Source organism: Moesziomyces antarcticus, assembly GCF_000747765.1.
Source record: "Moesziomyces antarcticus DNA, scaffold: scaffold_v10002, strain JCM 10317, whole genome shotgun sequence".
Classification (NCBI taxonomy): Eukaryota; Fungi; Basidiomycota; class Ustilaginomycetes; order Ustilaginales; family Ustilaginaceae; genus Moesziomyces; species Moesziomyces antarcticus.
Window position 1 is genome coordinate 1172452 of NW_014639008.1, and position 18172 is coordinate 1190623.

General features: G+C 59.4%; 6 protein-coding genes and 1 non-coding gene across 7 annotated transcripts, besides 2 other annotated features; 3 read left to right on the forward strand and 4 right to left on the reverse strand.

The window, feature by feature from the left end:
- Positions 1 to 117: 117 nt before the first annotated feature.
- Positions 118 to 400: a sequence feature (In-frame stop codon was detected at splice-junction site;~hypothetical protein).
- A 56-nt stretch (positions 401 to 456) lies between these two features.
- Positions 457 to 578: a sequence feature (In-frame stop codon was detected at splice-junction site;~hypothetical protein).
- Positions 579 to 3902: 3324 nt separating this feature from the next.
- Positions 3903 to 7154, reverse strand: PAN0_002d1318 (uncharacterized protein; the record flags this gene model as incomplete). Its single annotated transcript, XM_014803484.1, has 1 exon — positions 3903 to 7154. One exon carries the CDS (start codon positions 7152 to 7154, stop codon positions 3903 to 3905), a length of 3252 nt encoding a protein of 1083 aa, XP_014658970.1.
- A 927-nt stretch (positions 7155 to 8081) lies between these two features.
- On the forward strand, positions 8082 to 9353 carry PAN0_002c1319 (DnaJ-domain-containing protein; the record flags this gene model as incomplete). The annotated part of the gene is made up of 1 exon (XM_014803485.1): positions 8082 to 9353. The coding sequence occupies one exon, from the start codon at positions 8082 to 8084 to the stop codon at positions 9351 to 9353; it is 1272 nt and encodes a 423-aa protein (XP_014658971.1).
- A 748-nt stretch (positions 9354 to 10101) lies between these two features.
- Positions 10102 to 10725, forward strand: PAN0_002c1320 (ubiquitin-conjugating enzyme E2 2; the record flags this gene model as incomplete). The annotated part of the gene is made up of 2 exons (XM_014803486.1): positions 10102 to 10104; positions 10204 to 10725. The coding sequence occupies 2 exons, from the start codon at positions 10102 to 10104 to the stop codon at positions 10723 to 10725; spliced, it is 525 nt and encodes a 174-aa protein (XP_014658972.1).
- Positions 10726 to 11382: 657 nt separating this feature from the next.
- Positions 11383 to 13719, reverse strand: PAN0_002d1321 (heat shock protein; the record flags this gene model as incomplete). The annotated part of the gene is made up of 3 exons (XM_014803487.1): positions 11383 to 13247; positions 13401 to 13473; positions 13636 to 13719. 3 exons carry the CDS (start codon positions 13717 to 13719, stop codon positions 11383 to 11385), a joined length of 2022 nt encoding a protein of 673 aa, XP_014658973.1.
- Positions 13720 to 14741: 1022 nt separating this feature from the next.
- On the reverse strand, positions 14742 to 14888 carry PAN0_t002d0006. Its single transcript has 2 exons — positions 14850 to 14888; positions 14742 to 14777 (listed from the first exon to the last, which is right to left on the reverse strand). It is a non-coding gene; the product is annotated as a tRNA-Ile (tRNA).
- Positions 14889 to 15369: 481 nt separating this feature from the next.
- Positions 15370 to 16726, reverse strand: PAN0_002d1322 (protein import receptor MAS20; the record flags this gene model as incomplete). The annotated part of the gene is made up of 2 exons (XM_014803488.1): positions 15370 to 16401; positions 16490 to 16726. The coding sequence occupies 2 exons, from the start codon at positions 16724 to 16726 to the stop codon at positions 15370 to 15372; spliced, it is 1269 nt and encodes a 422-aa protein (XP_014658974.1).
- Positions 16727 to 16979: 253 nt separating this feature from the next.
- PAN0_002c1323 (UPF0657 nucleolar protein YBR141C-like) lies at positions 16980 to 18080 on the forward strand (the record flags this gene model as incomplete). Its single annotated transcript, XM_014803489.1, has 1 exon — positions 16980 to 18080. One exon carries the CDS (start codon positions 16980 to 16982, stop codon positions 18078 to 18080), a length of 1101 nt encoding a protein of 366 aa, XP_014658975.1.
- Between the last annotated feature and the right edge of the window lie 92 nt (positions 18081 to 18172).

The window sequence follows — 18172 nt, forward strand, 5'->3', positions numbered from 1 at the left end:
GTATTGCTCATACCTGAGCCAGGCAACGGGGAGCCAAGACTTGCGAATGGAATGGCTTGGCCTCGCCCCTGGAAGCGACGCTCAGAAGGGAGCCCGCATCCTGTCAAATCAACCGCATCAGGGACGTCGAGAAGAAATGGCGAGACCGTCTACTGTATTTCGTTTTCCGACTGCCCTCCCCAAATGGGGGATCTGCGCCGGTCGGCCAATCAGGCTGCTTGGCTTGGACTTGCCCATGCTGCTCGCTGCAGTGATCGACCGCGGTGCTGCGGTATCTCCGCCATGCCGACCGAAGCGTGCAGCGCCCATCATCGAGCGCTGTCCACGCTGCCAGTTGCGGTAGCTGGTTGCGTCTTGTGCATGGCCGACGCTGTGTGGAGTTGCTGCCTCGGCGTTGACCCTAGTGTGCAGCCAAGCAAGGATGCAGCTCGATCCTTCTCTGGCAGCTACACCTACTAGCTGCTGCTGCCACTGTATTTTCGGACGAAATGCAGTGCTTTGAATCTGGCTTTGGATTCGCAGTGCTTTGAATCTGGCTTTGGATTCGCAGAGCCTCGATCAGGGCTAACAGCGGGCATGCGACGTCCGCGTTCAGGCCCCTGGCCGGCGCTCGACTACAGTTGCTACTCCTAGGGCCATGACAGTAGTCCGACGCAGCTTAGCCTGACGCAGCTCGCAAGCATTTTTAGCTCAGGGGCTGCCTACAGTCAAAAAATTTTGGCTCGCTTGGAGAGCAACGTGTCGCAGATCCGCGACGTCGAGCTTAGACCTGCGAACCCTGCCAAGAGCACGCTAGGAATGCTTGGCCGCCCGCTCAGGACCTCTTTTTTCTTCCAGGACGCGTGCCTCACGCCAACAGAGCTCCTTGGCACCCCCACCTTGACTTTGCTAAACACACATGCCGCATGTTCCCTCGCAGAAGCATTGTAGAATGAAGCTCACAGATGCCTGCTTACAGCCTTGCGGTGTTCGTCGTCTCACCTAGAGTGTGGAGTTTCGATATGAGCTACGTTGGCGAAAGCGGAGGGCACAGCGGCCTCATTTCGGTGAAATGGCAAACATTGCATTTCCGTCGCCGGTCAATCCAGACGGTCGACCTGAGACTGTCTCGCCCTGGCCTTGCGTCGATCTGGCCGCACACGCACGCAGCAGATTGACGACGACGACGGAAGAGGAGCTCTGTTGGGCTTGCGTGATTGGTGAATTTTCGGTCGCCTGCAGCTGCCACATGTGGGTGGGTCCAGGGTTGCAACAGGTCCCTTGGCCCCACTTTTTCGGCCTCGCCGGTCTGGCAACCCGGCTCAATTTGTGGAAAAATGAACTTCGGCAGCAGGGCCGCGGCGGCGGCCTTCTTGGCTTGTCCCGATCTGGTTGATTCGAATTCTGGCCCACTCAACGCAACTCAGGGCCCGGTCCATCGGAGATTTTCTTCCCGCCCCAGTCTCGTGGTCATCGCGGCTCCGTCAGTGACCGGGAAGATCCTGATTTCGCCTCGCGTGGGCAGCCGAGAAAAAACGGCAGACTCGTCGCTGCCGCCCCAAGCTCGCTCAATGGCTGCAGTCGTGTTTGACCTTGGACCGTGGCTTGGGCTTTAGTGGGATGAAGTTGAAGCCGTCATGGGGCTGCAATGCCGCAGCTCCTTTGGAACTGAGCTGCACGTCTGCCGAAAGCGACAGCTCCAGATGCCGAAAACGCAGGAATCCGCACGTCTCCCACAGCAGCGTGGCTGCTCGGCTGATAGGCCGTCCAACGTCGAAAGCACAAACCTCGCCCCTTGCCCTTGACAGGTACCTAAGGTTCGAATGCTTAGCCGTCGGTCGCAAGGATCCGGGAACGAGCACGCATTACATGGCTGCTTTTGCCAATCAGGAGCATCCCGGTGAAATGATCGTGTCCGTGGCGAGCGCGTTGCGAACAAAGCCGAAAGGGATGCGCGGATCGTCCGAGGGAATCTCGCCAGAGCAAATGAGCTTGCAATGTGAGCGAGATGAGCTCGGAACTGGCATCCCTCCGCGGGCTCGGATCACGGCCTTTGTGACGCGGGCGCGCGCGCCGAGTGCAATCGATCTGGTATTGCCGCACGCCCTCGATCCCGTGGTGGCATCTTCCGTTCGCAACCGAACCAGCCTGCTTGTATGTTCTGGCTGCCGCAGCCAGCACTCAGAGCGCGGAAACGAGCATTTCGGCGACAATGCTCGAAACTTCACCGTCCAGTCTCCACAATTCTGAGCTGGATGGACAAAAGATTCGATTCATGGCGGGGAAAAGGCTCTTCTGGGTGCAAAGTCGGGTCATTGAATAAAATGAGTGATACGATGCGAACGCCGCCCCGAAATCGCCTCAATCTGGCTTGTCAGAGGCTCTGGATGTGGGATACAATGGTCGGAGCGGCTTCGGTCGTGTGACGGCGCGAGCTGCTCGTTGCGGTGGCCAGTCGCAAATCTGCGCCAAGCCAAGGGCCCACTCGAGCCGTTCGCGCGCAAGTGGGAGGGGCGAGGCAATTTTCGAACCACGGCCTCACTTTTGGTACCGACATCCCGCGGCTCGTTGGCCAGCCCCGACGGACGAAGCAAGCCATGATCAGATCGAATCGGTTGGGCTTGCTCTTGGCGTCTCCATTTCACCCTCAACCCTTGCCGAGAAGCGTTGCCATGGTCATGCAAGCATCATTTGTGGAGCCCAATACGCCCAGCTAAGTTACGCCTCGATCCGCCTTGCCCTGGTCGGCTGATCGTTTGAGCAAATTTGGCCCGCGCAAGATCAAATCCAGATCAGCTGGAAGAGCGCCGAAAAAGGATTTTCTTTTCTAGTTTTGGTGGGGGAGGAGAAGATTTTGAAGCTCAGATCTTGGCCGGCCTTCTTGTCGCCGCGTCCGCGACCACGTCGGTTGGTCCGATAATGGAAGTGCGGGTCCCCGCCGAACACGAGCAAACTTTAGATGGAGCTTGACCGATGCTACTCCGCACCCCCGCGATAAATTCTTTTGACCCGCTTCCAGGCTCGCCCTCGTGATCAAGTGCAGCAGGGAAGAGATCGGGTTGACACACTGCAGCGTCAGGTGGGTGCAAGCTGCGAAGTCCCGATGCTGGACCGCCCCGCCTGCATCTTCCGCTCTGAGGGCGAGAGTAGATTGAGCCGCGGTGAACCCCGGCACGAAGATGTTAGATTGATTGCATGAAGACCAGGATGTCGCTGTCCTCAATGCCAAGACCCGTCGAGAACAAACGATACGCACGCTGTACGATCCAAGCGGGGGCTTGGCGAGCGAGAATGTATCCGAGGCTGGTCCCGGGTCGCTTTTCTCGAGCGATGGCTTGCAAGGTATGTAATATCAGCGTGCTCACGACGCCGCGACGTTCAACGACGGCGGCTCGGCTCGTCCCGATTCTGCCCTCGGAACGACGGAGAGCTCCGCTGGCTCGGTCCTCGCCGTGACCCCGCTCATCGACGTACGCTGCTATGGACTAGGCTGAATCTGCGTGCCACGACCATTTCTCACCAATTGCAAGCGAAGGCCAAGACGCCCAGCTGCCATTCTGCATCTCCTCATGTCAGAATGCTGTGCTAGCAAACGGAGTGCGCCAAGTCCACCTGGCGGGGCACGCCTCCCCGCCTTTCCGAGCATGCGCGTACGTTGCTTCCCTCCGGATGTCAGCACGTGGAACTTATGTTAGGCGCGCTGCATTCCTGACACCATCTCGGTTGCGACTATGGCACGCTTATCTCGCCGTCGGATTCCGTTGCCAAGCCTTTCGCAATCGCTCAACACTCGAAGCGATCTCGCTCATTCTTATGCCATGAAGTCGTTGCATTGCATGCATGGTCGTGATATCGTGAGTGGCGGTAGACAAAGACGCAAGAGCCTCGTCTTTGTGGGTATCGAACTTGTATGTGCCGGGGCCCTACTCTCGGATCGCCTCCCAGCGTAGGGCACTCATGCGCGCCGCTTCCGACGGTGGGCCCATCGAATCGGGACGGCTGCGTCGACGAGCATCCTTGATCGCCGATCGCTTTCCCTTGCTCGACTCGGCGTTCGAAGACGCCGACGATCCAGGAGCCTGGAAGGGCTTCGGGCCCGAGCCGGCGAAGGGGGCGAAGCCATGCTCGCTCGACGCGAAACCGCCGTCAGTGCGCAGATCTGCTTGGCGACGATCCGCTTTGGGCGTAGACTGCTGCTCGTCGGGCGAGCTCGAGGCTCCCAGCTGGAAAGTGCGGCGCCGTCTCGCGGGTGTGTTGGCAGAGGCAGGGGGTGTATTTGAATCGCGTGGCTGCCTGTGCTCAGCAGCCGAATGCACCGCGACGCTTGTGCTGCCTTTGCCCTGTTTGCCCAGCGCGCCAGTCTGGGAACTTCCGCTTGTTGTGCCCGTGCCGCTTGCAGCACTGCTCCCGACCACGCTTGCGTTGCCGGAAGTGGTCTGCCATCCCGGTGTGACTGGGGCGCTACGCACTGTGAAGTGCTCCATGTTGCGCGTGAACGGACTGAGGGTGTGATTGGACTTGACCAGGTCGAGGAAGTGCGCCGATGCGTCGATCGACAGTCGCGTGGGCGCAGCTGCCGAGCCCTGCGCAGCTCTCGACTGGCCCGTCTGCGGACTGTTGCTAGCACTCGCAAAGTGGCCGCCAACATACGAGGGACCGCGCGGACTTCCATGATGCAGGCTCGAGCTCCGGAAAGGCGAGGTGGACAGCATGTCTTGTGCGCCCGAGGGAGATGTGGAGAGAGCCGCCTCTCGATCCATAGCGCGATGAGTCGGAGGACTCTGCTGCCAGCTGAGCGAGTCGCCCGGCGGCGACGCTGCGTAAGTGATGAAGCCGGGTCGCGACGCCGCCGCTGCTCGTGCGCGCGCAGGGGTAGCCGACATACCCGGCCCTTCACCGGCGCGCCGTGCCATGAATTTAGCAGGGTCACCATTGCCCATCGTCTTGGACCGGTTGTGGCTGGTGCTTTTGTTCTTACGGAACTGAACGCCCGAATCGGAAGGCGCTTCGGATCTCATCTTGGTGCCAACAGCCTTGTTGCTGGCATCGCTCTTGGTGTGCACGTCCCAAGTCTGGGACTGCGACGAGGTTGGTGCAGTGCTGGCTGCGCTGTGGTCCCACTGGACATCCGACAGATCGCGTGATGAAGACTGCCGACTGGTCGACCCCAACGCCGACGGTCCCCGACCGGTCCTCGAAGCGGAGTCGGAAGCGGAAGAATGGGCGGCGTCGGAGGCAACGAAGGGTTGCTGAAACGAGGCGTCGCTGCTGTGGAACGACTCGGGTGGAAGGTCCAGAAGGCTCTCCTCACTGCTGTCGCGCGACACGAAAGCCGCGCCGAGGTGAGGAGAGTCGTGTGCGCCTCGGATCGTATTGGTCCGCGAGCTATGTGCACCGATGGTGGCGCTGCCGAAGTCGGAACCGAAGCGTGTGGCGCCTGTTCGGGTGGAAGGCGTGCCTCCGTACTGGGATGGTCGAGCTGTATCCTCGTCGTCCCAGTCGACCTCGGGCGGCTGCACTTTGCTTGCAATGTGGTACACACGGGGGCGGGTGACAATACCGCCGCCGACGGCCGGGATGGTCTCGTAGACGACGGCGGGCTGCGGCTTTCTCCTCTGAGCAGCAGACGCGGTCGACTTCTCGGAACGACTCGACGAAGGTCGTCGAGCGCGGGCTCCTGAGCGACCGGAAGAAGACGGAGGATTTCCGCGCCGCGAACGCGACTGGGGCTCGTCGTCAAAGATGATTGAGGATGCGCGGTTGAGCTCTTGAGTGTCGGAAAAGGCAGCCGAAGCTGGAGGATAGCCAAAGCGAGTGTAGTCGATGGAAGTGTCGATGAAGTCGCTCTGATCATTCTCTTCCAGGTCCGATACGTCATCGCCAAAGTCATCCGAAACAACACCTTGATCAGCGTCAGTCTCAACGTCGTCGGTCTGAGATCCGCTGAGAGCATCCTGCTGCTCGTCCAGGTCCGAATAAGCTTCGTCCGACGCGCGGTCAAAGTCCTCGAAGGCGGCTTCGTCCAGATCAATGTCGTTGCCTGGCATGTCTGGACTTGCGAACGTCGGCGAGGCGGTGAGATCCTTCAGGCCACCGAGATTGCGCTGGGCCAGACGGCCTAGGCCGGAGAAGCCGCTATGTGTGGGCAGATCGTCCGGACGCAATCCATAGGTGGGATCGTAGTTCTCAATGTCGGGGAAAGCAGCGTCGAATGGCGAGGCGTGTGTGGATGGCAGTTCGTTGTGCAAGAGGGCTGCTGAAGTTGAAGCAGCTTTAGCCACATGGCGGGAGCGACGCACGTTGCTGCGTGGTTTTGGAGGCGATCGTCCGGGTGATGCTGCAACGCCGGTCGTGCTTTCACCCGATCTGGATTGGGATGCTCTTTTGCTCTTTGAAGGGCTTCGCTTCATCGATCCGCCCGGGGCCGAGGCGGTCTCGAGCACGGCGAGTGGCTCGCTGGCGGAGCGTGGCAGCGCAGGTTCCTTCGTCCTCGACGCATTGGCGCGAGGTATCGAGCCCTCTGGGTCGGTGTTCTGCTTGGTCTTTTCCTTTTCGGACTTGACTTCGCCGCTAAGCCACTTTTGACTGAGTCTGTGGATGATGCCGGGCAGATCCTCTCTGAACATTTCGCGGAGTTGGCCCTCGATCTCCTGCTGCAGGTACTTTTGGATGACGGCGACGCTGTCAAAGGTTGAGCTGACTTCGACGCTTTCGAGCGGATCGTTCTTGAAGACGAGCGTGATGCCTTTTGCCTTGGAGACGACGAGCACGACGATGGCGCGGAGCTTGACGGAGGACAGCCTCAGATGCATCGGCACGACCAGCGGCGCGGCTGCAAAGAGAATGCCTCTAGAAGCATTCGAGGATGGAAAGAGGCCGATGTCCGGGCGGTTGGGTTTGGAGAGCGGGTTTGCCTGCACCTTTGTCTTTAAGACCAGGTGAGCATCGCCCGCATACGTGAGCCGGAAGATGCCGCGAAAGCGATCGGTGCCGAGGTCTCCAATCTCGAGGATTTCGAGCTCCGGTGGGATGGTGCCCATGCCGAGCTCCTCGACAAGAATGTCATCGGCAATCACTTTCGGTTTGGGGCCGCGGTTTAGCGCGCTATTGAGCATCTGAGCAGCGCTCGCGTGGAACTCCTCCGAGAAGGTGGGCCATTTGAAGTTGAACGACATGTTGGCTAGGTGCTGGCCCCTTTTGGGAATGGGTTCGGATGTCAGGACTCGATGCGCTCTGCTGGGTGGAGAAGGATGCGTTGATGGGGAAGCCGAGAAGGGCTAGGACTTAGCCGACGACAGTCCGCAACATAGAAGCGCTTTCTGCAGACGCTGTAGCCCGAGGAGCGTCTCTTAGTGTTGGTGGTAAGTAGGGGTGTCAGCAGGCAAGCATGCCTGGTTGCTGATGCGCGCCGGTAGGATGGTGATGAAGAAAAGGTGGATGCTGGTCGGCACGAGGCTGTTCGACAACGCGAAATTTCGAACCCGAAATGGTGGAGGCGAAGCCTGGGCGCGCATGCGAAGGAATGAGCTGGCGCGCTCAGAAGTGTCGAACTGCAACGGCAGTCGAAAGTGCAACACACGCCCTGTCAAACGCCCGTCTTACGCGACCGCAATCGAACTGCTGTGCGTGTGTCGAATTCGGAACAGATGTTACGCCTTTTCTACTGACAGCTTTTAAATAAAAGGACACGTATGCGGGCGATCCCAAGAAGCGGAAGCGGAGGGCCGCTTTCGAGCCTGGCTCTGAGAGTCTGTGCAAGCGAAGAAGAGTTGGCGCTCAGGCTGAGCTTCGGGTCGCAACCGGCAAGGCTGCGACTGTCGTTCGGACGCCCACCTCCCCACCCTTGAATCGTGCTCGACTTCATCATAGCGAACAAGCGGCGGCCGAAACGGAAACCCTGGATCTGCTGTGGTCATCTGGACATCTACGCATCTCGAGCATAGCCGCATCCACAGAGCGCTCGCACGAAGAAGCCAGTGCATCAACCAACTTGGCCCTTGCCTTGCTTCACTTTTTGCAGCAGCAATATCATCTCGGGAACCTCGCCCACGTCTCGACAGGATTGATCTCACAATCGTACCTGACAGCTCGAGCTCTCTACAATGGAGGCCGAGGACGCACAAAAGGCCCTACGCCTTGCCTTCAAGCATGACGCCGGCGGCGACACTGCGGCTGCGATCAAGTGGACCAAGAAGAGCATCGCCATCTACAAGACGCCGGCAGCAGAGGCACTCTTGATCAGGCTCGAGAAGAGCGGTGCTTCAGGAAATGGAGCATCAGCGGCGGCTTCTGCATCAGCATCTTCCTCCGCAGCAGCAGCAGGCGCCTCCACTTCGGCGGAGGGTCTGCGATCCCGAGCCTCGGCGCAGAGCAACGGACGCTCTGCCGCCGACACACCACATGCAGCGCCAAAGCGAGCTTACACTCAGGCGCAGCTCGAGGTGGTCACGCGCATCAAGAAGGCCGGCGGCGACTTTTACAAGGTGCTCGGTGTGGAAAAGACGGTCGACGAGAACGGTATCAAGAAGGCCTACAAGAAGCTTGCGCTTCAGCTGCATCCGGATAAGAACGGTGCACCGGGAGCGGACGAAGCCTTCAAGGCGGTCTCGAAAGCGTTCACCATCCTCACCGATGCAGACAAGCGTGCGGCGTACGATCGATATGGAGGCGACCCGGACAATGCGAGATCGGCGGCGGGCGCGGCAGCAGCAGGACACGGCAACCCCTTCGGAGGTATGAGAGGCACGCCGTTCCGCGGCGGAGGCATGTATGCAGACGAGATCGATCCCAACGACCTCTTCAACATGTTCTTTGGCGGTGGTGGCATGGGGGGCGGCCAGTTTGGAGGGACGACGTTCACCTTTGGCGGACCAGGCATGCGCACGCATCAGTTCCGCCAGCAACGGCCAGGGGCCCGTCGGGCGCAAGCCGAGCCACAGAATGCCAGCATCTTGCTGCAACTCTTGCCGCTGCTGGTGCTCGGCCTGTTCAGTCTGCTTGCTTATGCGCCGTCACTGTTCTCGACGCCGGATCCCAACTTTGCATTGACGCCCTCAGCTACGTACAAGACGCAGCGAATGACAAACAAGCACCACATCCCCTACTATGTCAACGACAACCAATTCAACAACCATCCCTTCGTCACGGGCGAGCGCAGTCAGAAGGACATCGCCGGATTCGAGAACCGCGTCGAGAATGCGTACAAGCAAGCCATGTACTCGAGGTGCGAGCGCCAAAGAGAGTACCAAGAACGACGTCTCGGCGCTACAAGAGGCTTCTTGGGAATCGGAGGCGACGAGGAGGCTGCGAAAAGGATCATGGCAGAGGTCTACGAGAGCTGCGAGAACCTCAAGACCTTTGGCATCTATTTGTAATTTCAGTCCGCAACCTGCACCACCACGGCTTCCTTCTGTAGAAGCGCGTGGCTTCGTCAATGGATAGATCGCAACTAGCTTCAAACTGCCCTGTGCTGCCTCGTTCCTGATCCCAGCCCGGCGACAAGAAAGCGCATTTCTCACGAGGCGGTTGCATGTTCTGGGGGCTGTGGTCCGTGAATGTGATGGTGATAGCAGGCGGATCTCTTTCGTACGAAAAGATCAGGGGCGTTCGCCTCAAATGGGAAAAGGCACAGTTACGTTACGGCGCTGCGGCTAAGCTAAAATCACGGTACAGCAGCGCGCGGTCTATAAGCTGTCGCTGAGTCTGTGCCCTGTGGGCTGAGAGGCTCTGAGGTGTTGCTCAGCCGAGCTGGGCGAGCTGCTCAGAGTGGACGCGCTAACGACTCCGCTCGCTCCGTTCGCCCGGCTTGCCGTGTGAAATGCAAACCAACACCCTTGCTGACCCGTCGTTCCATCCCAACTGAGCCGCATCTCACCATCATCACCCGCACCGCTCGCCTTTACCACTTGCAGATCACTCAAGCACACTAGCGAACGCAAGCAATACCGCTTCCAGCAGCAGCACAGATCACGCAAGTCCTTTCGCTCCTCGTTTCGCCATCTGATTCTGGAGTCAGATCGCAGACGCAGCACACAAAGCCTCGAAGAGCAGAGCTCGTCACATTTCCAAGCAACGGTCACATTCTCCTGTAGCAAGCTTTGACTGCATTGAAAACGTTCTATCATGGTAAGTGCTTTACCATGCAGCGCAACAGAGCTGTCTCGACACACGAGCGTTTGTGGCGATGCTGACTGCAACCTGCTTTTCCGGCCCGCACGATGACAGTCTACACCATCCAAGAAGCGATTGATTCGCGACTTCAAGCGTCTGTCTACGGACCCGCCTGGAGGCATCTCGGGTGCACCATGCGCCGACAATCTTATGATCTGGAACGCTGTCATCTTTGGCCCCGCCGATACTCCCTTTGAAGATGGAACGTTCAAGCTCGTCATGACGTTTGACGAGTCGTATCCAAACAAGCCGCCAACGGTCAAGTTCCTCTCCAAGATGTTCCATCCCAACGTATATGCCAATGGCGAGCTGTGTCTCGACATCCTTCAGAACCGATGGTCGCCCACCTACGATGTTGCGGCGATCCTCACGAGTATTCAAAGTCTGCTGCACGATCCCAACCCCAACTCGCCCGCAAACGCAGAGGCCGCAAGTTTGTATCGCGAAAACATGAAGGAGTACGTTCGTCGTGTCAAGGCAACCGTCGAGGCAAGCTGGCTCGACGACGGCGAGAACCCAGAGCCAATCCCCGAAGAGGACGAGGACGCACCAGCAGCCCAAGCTGCGTCATCTTAGCCCCGACACCTTTGCACGAACCTACATGCGCTCAAGGCTCGGAACTCAGCCCGGCTTCGCTGGCTAGGCATTCAAAAAGCCTAACTTACTCGCATGACTGGCCTTCAAGCCTCGCCCTACTGTGCCCCGGCTTTGGGCGCCTCACCATCATTCTCGCTCACTGCCGCATCGTTTTCAACCCCTCGTCTCACCCCGTTCGACGTCTCGATTCGTGTGCTTCCATCGCAAGCTTTCCGTCTCCTGCTTGGCCTGTACATCATACCTCCGTCACTCTCTTTGTCTTGCTACACGCCAGTTTTGCAATTCCTTCTTGTTTGCTCTTCTCGACACACACACACATTCGGGCACTATGCAGAAAGAATACACGAGACATCTTGAGATTCTGAGAGAATGGGGAATGGGTGGATAAGCGGTGGTGTAAAACAAGGGTTGATAAAATGCAAGAGGAACGACGGGGCAGAGCGAGATGATCAAAGCCGCTCGCGTGATCGCGGTGCACAGCGCACGAGAGAGGTTTTTTGGGTGCCCGTCCAGCCTCAAATTGATGGATCGAGGTGGACGGAACAAGGAAAAGGGGGAGCTGTTGTTACAAGATCGCTGTGCAAGGCGAGTCGGGGAGAGCGAGAGGATGAAACAGGCAGGGGAGGGGGGAACCGTTTACTGCTTCTTCTCGCCCTCACCCTCGGGCTTGGACTCGGCGTTCTCGGAAGCACCGCCGGACGACTGGCCCTTCTTCTCGTAGACGAGCTTGAAGAGCTGGAGCGAAGCCTGCTGGGTGGCGTCGATCTTCTCGCGGATGGTCTGGGCCTCGATGTCGGCATCGCCGTTGAGACCCTTGGAAGCGAGCTCCTCGGTCTCCTTGATGAGCACGTTGAGCTTCTCCTTCTCCTCGGCGGGGAGCTGCTCGCTGAACTCCTGCATGGCCTTGGTGGTCTCGGAGCAGACCGAGTGGGCGCGGTTGGCCTCCTCGATGACAGCCTTGCGCGCCTTGTCGGCCTCGGCGTACTGCTCGGCATCGGCAACCATCTTCTCGATCTCGTTGTCGCTCAGACCCGAACCGGCCGAGATGGTCATGGACTGGTCCTTGTTGGTGGCCTTGTCGAGCGCAGAGACGTGCATGATACCGTCGGCGTCAATGTCGAAGGTGACCTCGACCTGGGGGACACCCTTGGGCGCGGGGGGGATGCCGGTGAGCTGGAAGTTGCCGAGCAGCTTGTTGTCGCGAACGAGCTCACGCTCGCCCTGGTAGACCTGGATGTCGACGGCGGTCTGGCCGTCGGCGGCGGTCGAGAAGACCTGCGACTTCTTGGTGGGGATGGTGGTGTTGCGGTTGATCAGACGAGTGAAGACACCGCCGAGCGTCTGGATACCGAGCGAAAGCGGGGTAACGTCGAGCAGCAGAACGTCGGTGACCTGGCCGGAAAGCACACCACCCTGGATGGAAGCGCCGATGGCGACAGCCTCGTCAGGGTTGACACCCTTGCTGGGGTCACGCTTGAAAATGTTCTTGACGGTCTCGAGGACCTTGGGCATACGGCTCATACCACCGACCATGATGACCTCCTGGATGTCCGATGGCTTGCAGCCGGCGTCCGAGAGCGCCTTCTTGCATGGCTCGACAGTGCGGTCGACGAGCTTGCCGACGAGGCCCTCGAGCTGGGAACGCGACATCTTGGAGTTGATGTGCTTGGGGCCCGAGGCGTCAGCGGTGATGTAGGGCAGGCTGATGTCGGTCGACTGGGCGCTGGAGAGCTCGATCTTGGCCTTCTCGGCGGCCTCACGGATACGCTGGATGGCCATGCGGTCCTTGGAGAGGTCGAGGCCGGACTCCTTCTTGAACTCGCTGACGAGGTGCTCGACAAGGACAATGTCGAAGTCCTCACCACCAAGGTGGGTGTCACCGTTGGTCGACTTGACCTCGAAGACGCCCTTCTGCATCTCGAGAATCGAGATATCGAAGGTACCTCCACCCAGGTCGAAGACGGCAATCACCGACGAGTCGTCACGGTCGAGACCGTAGGCGAGCGCGGCGGCAGTGGGCTCGTTGATGACACGGAGGACGTCGAGACCGGCGATGGCACCGGCGTCCTTGGTGGCCTGACGCTGCGAGTCGTTAAAGTAAGCGGGGACGGTGATGACGGCGTGCTTGACGGGCTTGCCGAGGTAGCCGGAGGCGGTCTCCTTCATCTTGCCGACGACGAAAGCACCGATCTGCGAGGGCGAGTACTTCTCGCCACGGGCCTCGAGCCAGGCATCGCCGTTGGAGTGGGGAACGATCTTGAAGGGGACGTTGTTAAGGTCCTTCTGGACCTCCTTGTCCTGGAACTTGCGGCCGATGAGACGCTTGGTGGCGAAAAGGGTGGCCTCAGGGTTGACGACGGCCTGGCGCTTGGCGGGGAGACCAACGAGACGCTCGCCATCCTTGGTGAAGGCGACGACGGAGGGGGTGGTACGGCCACCTTCCGAGTTCTCGATGACACGGGCCTGCTGACCCTCCATGACAGAGACACACGAGTTGGTGGCTGTTTTGGTGGAGAAACAGAGCGGGCAAAAGCGTCAGTTTTCGGTTCTGCTCGCTGCAAATGGAGGCCAGCAACCTGTGCTCGCTACCGAAGCTTCCGAACCGCGGATTCCCGTCGATTCAGCATCTTCTACTAGGAACGCAAAATACTCACTTCCCAGGTCGATACCGATGACAGGGCCGGAGACCTTGCCAGAGTTGAATCGGGCGCCAACGGGTGCCAGACGCTGTGAAAGCCAGAAACAAAGCAGAACAGAAAGTCCACAGAGAGGATGGTCAGGTCAGTACTCGTTCCTCGCCGACCGGACCAAAGTGGCGAGTATGCGTCACGAGGCAATGCACGCGTTGCGGACTTCGCTGACGTTGCCTATTCGGATGGCAGTACTTACGGCAACACCGGGAGCGGCGGAGCGCAGGGGCTGGTTCAACAGCCTTGTTGCCGGGGCGGCGGCGCGGATACCACGAGAGAACATGGCTGTGTATGAGATGCGGAGGGGGGTATGAGACGGAACGGTGATGGAGGAGAGAGAGGAGAGAAGGAGGTTGAACGGGGTATTGAGCGGCAAAGGGAAAAATCGCAGTGCTGAGTGCGGGTGCTGAGCTGACTGGGGACGGGCGGACGAGTGTACGCTGGGACGTGACGAATAAGAAGGAAGAAAAATGCGGGTGGAGTTGGAGCCGGGTTTCGAGGCGCAGCGAAACGAGCCGGGCTCAGACGGACGGCCACCGGGAGTAGCTCGCAGGGAGGCCAGCGCGAGGCGCACAGAGAAACTGGAAGAAATCGGTGGCGGGGGGGCAACGGCCACTGGCTGCGCTCTTCCTGATCGGGGCGTGGATCAGACCGCCTGCTCAGCGAGGAGGCAGAGCTTCGGTGCATTTCTTTGGTGATCAAAGCAAGCCGACAGGGCCGACAAAATTTGATAGAGGCTGGATTTTGCGAGAATTGACTCGACTCAGCTCAGCAAAGCGATCCGTTTCTTCTTGAGGCAGGCAGCCAACGTAATTGTGCGCCTCGAGAGGCTTGAAGTGGGGGATTGCGCCAACAGTGCCCTCCACACTGCCTCCCTAAGCCAACGAAATGTGACTTTGGCCGACCACCGAGTTCTGCGAGTGGGTGCTTGGCACACCTTCTCAGCCAAGATCAGTGCTCAATCGATGCGAGTAACGCCCGGCTGTACATTGAAGAGGATTGTAGCAAAGAGAAGGGCCGTCCATCGGGTACAATCGGCTTGATTTGCAGTCTGTAATTTGTTTTCCGTCGCCGATTTAGGTGCACCATTTTGCTGCCCGGTTTCTTTTCGGAGACCAAAAAAAAAAAAAGAGGAACCGTTTTCGGTCGACTTTTTTTTCCGTCTGCATGGCAGTCAGCTTCGGGTTTCTTCTGTGACCTTCGCCAGATTCATGTGCCAATCTGCCGACAACGGCCTAACAAATCCACTTAATTTATCTACGGCGGCACGCGAATACGAAATGCAAAGGTATTTTCAAAAATAGTTGCTCCGAGTGGGACTCGAACCCACGATCTCGCGGTTTAATAGAAATTGCTTTCTGCGATAAAACCCCATGAACTCGAGGGCGCGACGCGGGGACGACGCCTGAGAAACATAAGCCACATGCCTTAATCCAACTTGGCCACCGGAGCGAGCGTTTTCGGGCGAGAAAGCACATTTGCACTCATAAGCCTTCAGCATGTTTGCGGGATTTATTGATCTCAATTGTGGAGAGGATTGACGCTGGAAACAGCCTCTAATGCAGCGTCTTAGCGGATTGAAGCAACGGAGGAAGAAGTGTAGCCACTCAAAGTCGCTCATTCAGCGGTCCTGGGGCGCAGGAGTGGCACACGTGGAGATGAGCGGGGCTTAATAATGCAAAAAGCATGAGAGTTGATACAGGCTGCAATACGTCTGAGAGGAAAGGGCTACGGAACAGCAGATGGAAGGAAGAGGTGTGCATCCAAGCGAAGGGATGCAGAAGCTAGCGAGCACGACAACAGCTGCCGCTGCTGACGCTGTTCTGACTTCGCACCGACATCACGTGCTGCAAAAGCAGATGGGCAGGAGAGCCGGTAGGGCGACTGCTTTTTGTGGCGGAGGCGAAAGCGTCTCGAATGCGCGGATGAGCGCCTACTCGGACTTGTCCTGGGCCTCGTCGTCCGAGCCGGCCTCGACGGTCGCCTTCTTCTCGGCGAGCGGGCTGGAGGCACCAAAGACAGGCGCGGGGCTCCATCCCGAGGTGAAGTTCTGCTTGGATGGTGTGGTGGGCTGCTGAGTGCTGGACTGGGTGACGGAGGCGGAGGTGTCGATGCTAGGCGGCTTGAGCTCGTCGGCCGACGGCGTCGGTGCGGCCTCCTTTGTGTCGGGGCTCTCGGAAGCAGCGGAGGCGGGCGCGTTGGGCGTGACCATAACGCCGGTCTCGTTGAGGCTGGTGGCCGAAAGGGTGTCCCACTCCTGGCTCGAGGTGGTGCCGCTGTCAGTGCCCTGGCGAGGGGCGGACGCCGCCGCGGGAGTTGCCGAAGAAGCGCTAGCGGAAGCATCCTTGTCTTCCGTCGCTGCGGCATCGACCTTGGCTTCAGCCTCCTCGTCGTCATCCTCGTTTTTCTCGTCCTTGGATGCGTCAAGCTGCGACGGGCCATCGTCATCGACCTCGTCGAGGTTCTCAGCCGACATGCCCTCTGCGGCGCCGCCCGTTGCGATCTCCTTGCTGACGATGCGCATGATGGTGTCAAACACCTCCTTGGGCACAGCCTTCTGGTAGATCATGATGAGCTCGACGGGCTGCGGGTACACCTTGAGCGCCTTGAAGAAGGCAGCTGCGGCGTCGAGGTACCTGTCGGTGCCCATGGCGAAGAGCTGCTCGCCGAGCGAGACGTACTTGAGGAAGTACTGCTCGCGCTCCTCGACGCCGGAGGGGAAGGCGCCGGGAGCACGCACCTCCTGTAAGAGCTCCTCAATGAAGCCGTCCTCCTGCTGGGTGCGCTTTGCGGCTGCCTTCTTTTCGGCCTTGGAGGTGCGCTTGCTCTCCTTGCGCAGGTTCTTGCGGAATGTCGCGTCGGTGCGACGGCGGTGGTCAAAGTAGACGGCGTATCCAATGCCCGCGACGCCGAGCACGGAGAGCGAGGTGAGAACGATCTGCGAGGTCTTCATCGTGGCTGCCTTCTGTACCGATGCGGATGCAATGCGGATGAAGGGCTAGGCTGGACTATGATCAAGAGAAGAGAACGTGGTGGAGGGAGAGAGGCCGAACGGTTGGCCGTGGAATTGCCGTTGGGCCTGCTGAGCGGATGATGCGCGCTCGCTCATCGGCGGAAGTGCGGATGTTAATTTTCAGGTCCTGCTCCGTCCGAGAAGATCGGACTGATCTCTGCCACTGGCCCTGAGCAGCAACAGCAGCAGCAGCAGCAGCCGCCCATGACAGGTGCGGTTGCAGCCGGCTCTCTCGGTTCATCGCCTTTTCGGTGGAGCGATGTGGAGCAGCTTTCATGAACGCGACAGTGCAGCGTGGCGAGCTCTGCACAATTCTTTTCTTCCAAAATTTTCAAAAAAATCCACTTGCCAGCCCGCAGCGGCGCTGGAAAGAGCCAGCAGCCAAGCGGGCGTGCTGTGCGGGCTGGCGTCGAGTGGACCCTGTCGAGAAGGGTCAGTGCTCGTGTAGCCTGGCCTTGAGGGCTCGTCCTGGCCAGGATCAACGCTCGTGGAGCCACCACCACACCCGTATCCCATCTTCTGTCGGAAATATGTCGAGAACCAAGGGAAAAAAGCCGACTCAGCACCAGAAGGCAGAGCCCGCTGCAGCCGTCGATGTAGCCGTCGATGCGGCCGACAGCGGCGACGCCCAGGCTGCTGGTGCCAAGAAGGGCAAGCTCATCCGACCCCGAGGCAAGCGTGGCGGTGTCAAGCATCGCAAAGGCGGCGCTGCACAGAACACGGCGATACAGAAGGCTGCGCTCAAGGAGTCGCGCAAGGCCAAGACCAACGCCGGTGCTGACCAAGATGGCGGTGCCAGCGTTGACGGATCGGCGGCCCCGGTGCCTCCTGCGGAACACGCCGAAAAGATTGCCAAGTTCCACACGCTCTTGAAGCAGCTCGAGCAGGCGACGACGGCGGAAGAAAAGGAGCAGATTCAGTCGGGGCTCGACTCGCTCGGAGGTCTGGCGCAGTACCAGGCGTGGTCGCTCACCGGTTCCGCCAAGGCCGGCCAGACGCCCACCAGCAAATGGTGCATGGAGGCGCTCAACACCGTCTACCAGCACGACCGCAACCAGCCCAAGTTCCGTGTGCTCGACGTCGGCGCCATCACAGGCACCGCCTACAACAAGTACCGCTGGGTCGATGCCACCTCGATCGATCTGCATCCGCAAGGCGAAAATGTGCAGAAGTACAGCTTCTTCGACTTCCCCGTGCCTACCAAGGACGACGAAAAGTTCAACATGGTCGCCCTCAGCCTCGTCATCAACTTTGTCGGCGACGTGAGGAAGCGCGGTGAGATGCTCCGTCATGTCCACAAGTATCTGCCCACCGCCGAGGGCGTGCCTGGATTCTGCTTCCTCGTTCTCCCGCTCAGCTGCCTCACCAACTCGCGCTACATGAACCAGTCGCACCTCCGCGCCATCCTCAGCTCGCTCGGATTCGACGTGCTCAAGCAGTCGGATTCCGCCAAGCTCTCCCGCTGGCTCCTCCAGGCCAAACCCCTCGCAGAACGCACGGCCGCTGCAGAGGCCTCGGAAAACCCCGCCGCCTCCGCAGACTGGGACGGCACCGCATTCAAGAAGCGCGACATCAACCCAGGCACCAACCGCAACAACTTTGCCATCGTCGTTGACCCAAAGCCGGAATAGACACTCGGTCTCCCATCAATATGCCGTCTTCCAGCTCATGCCTCATGTACTTGTAGTTCCAATCACAGCCCGTGCCCAGCCCACTTTCTAGC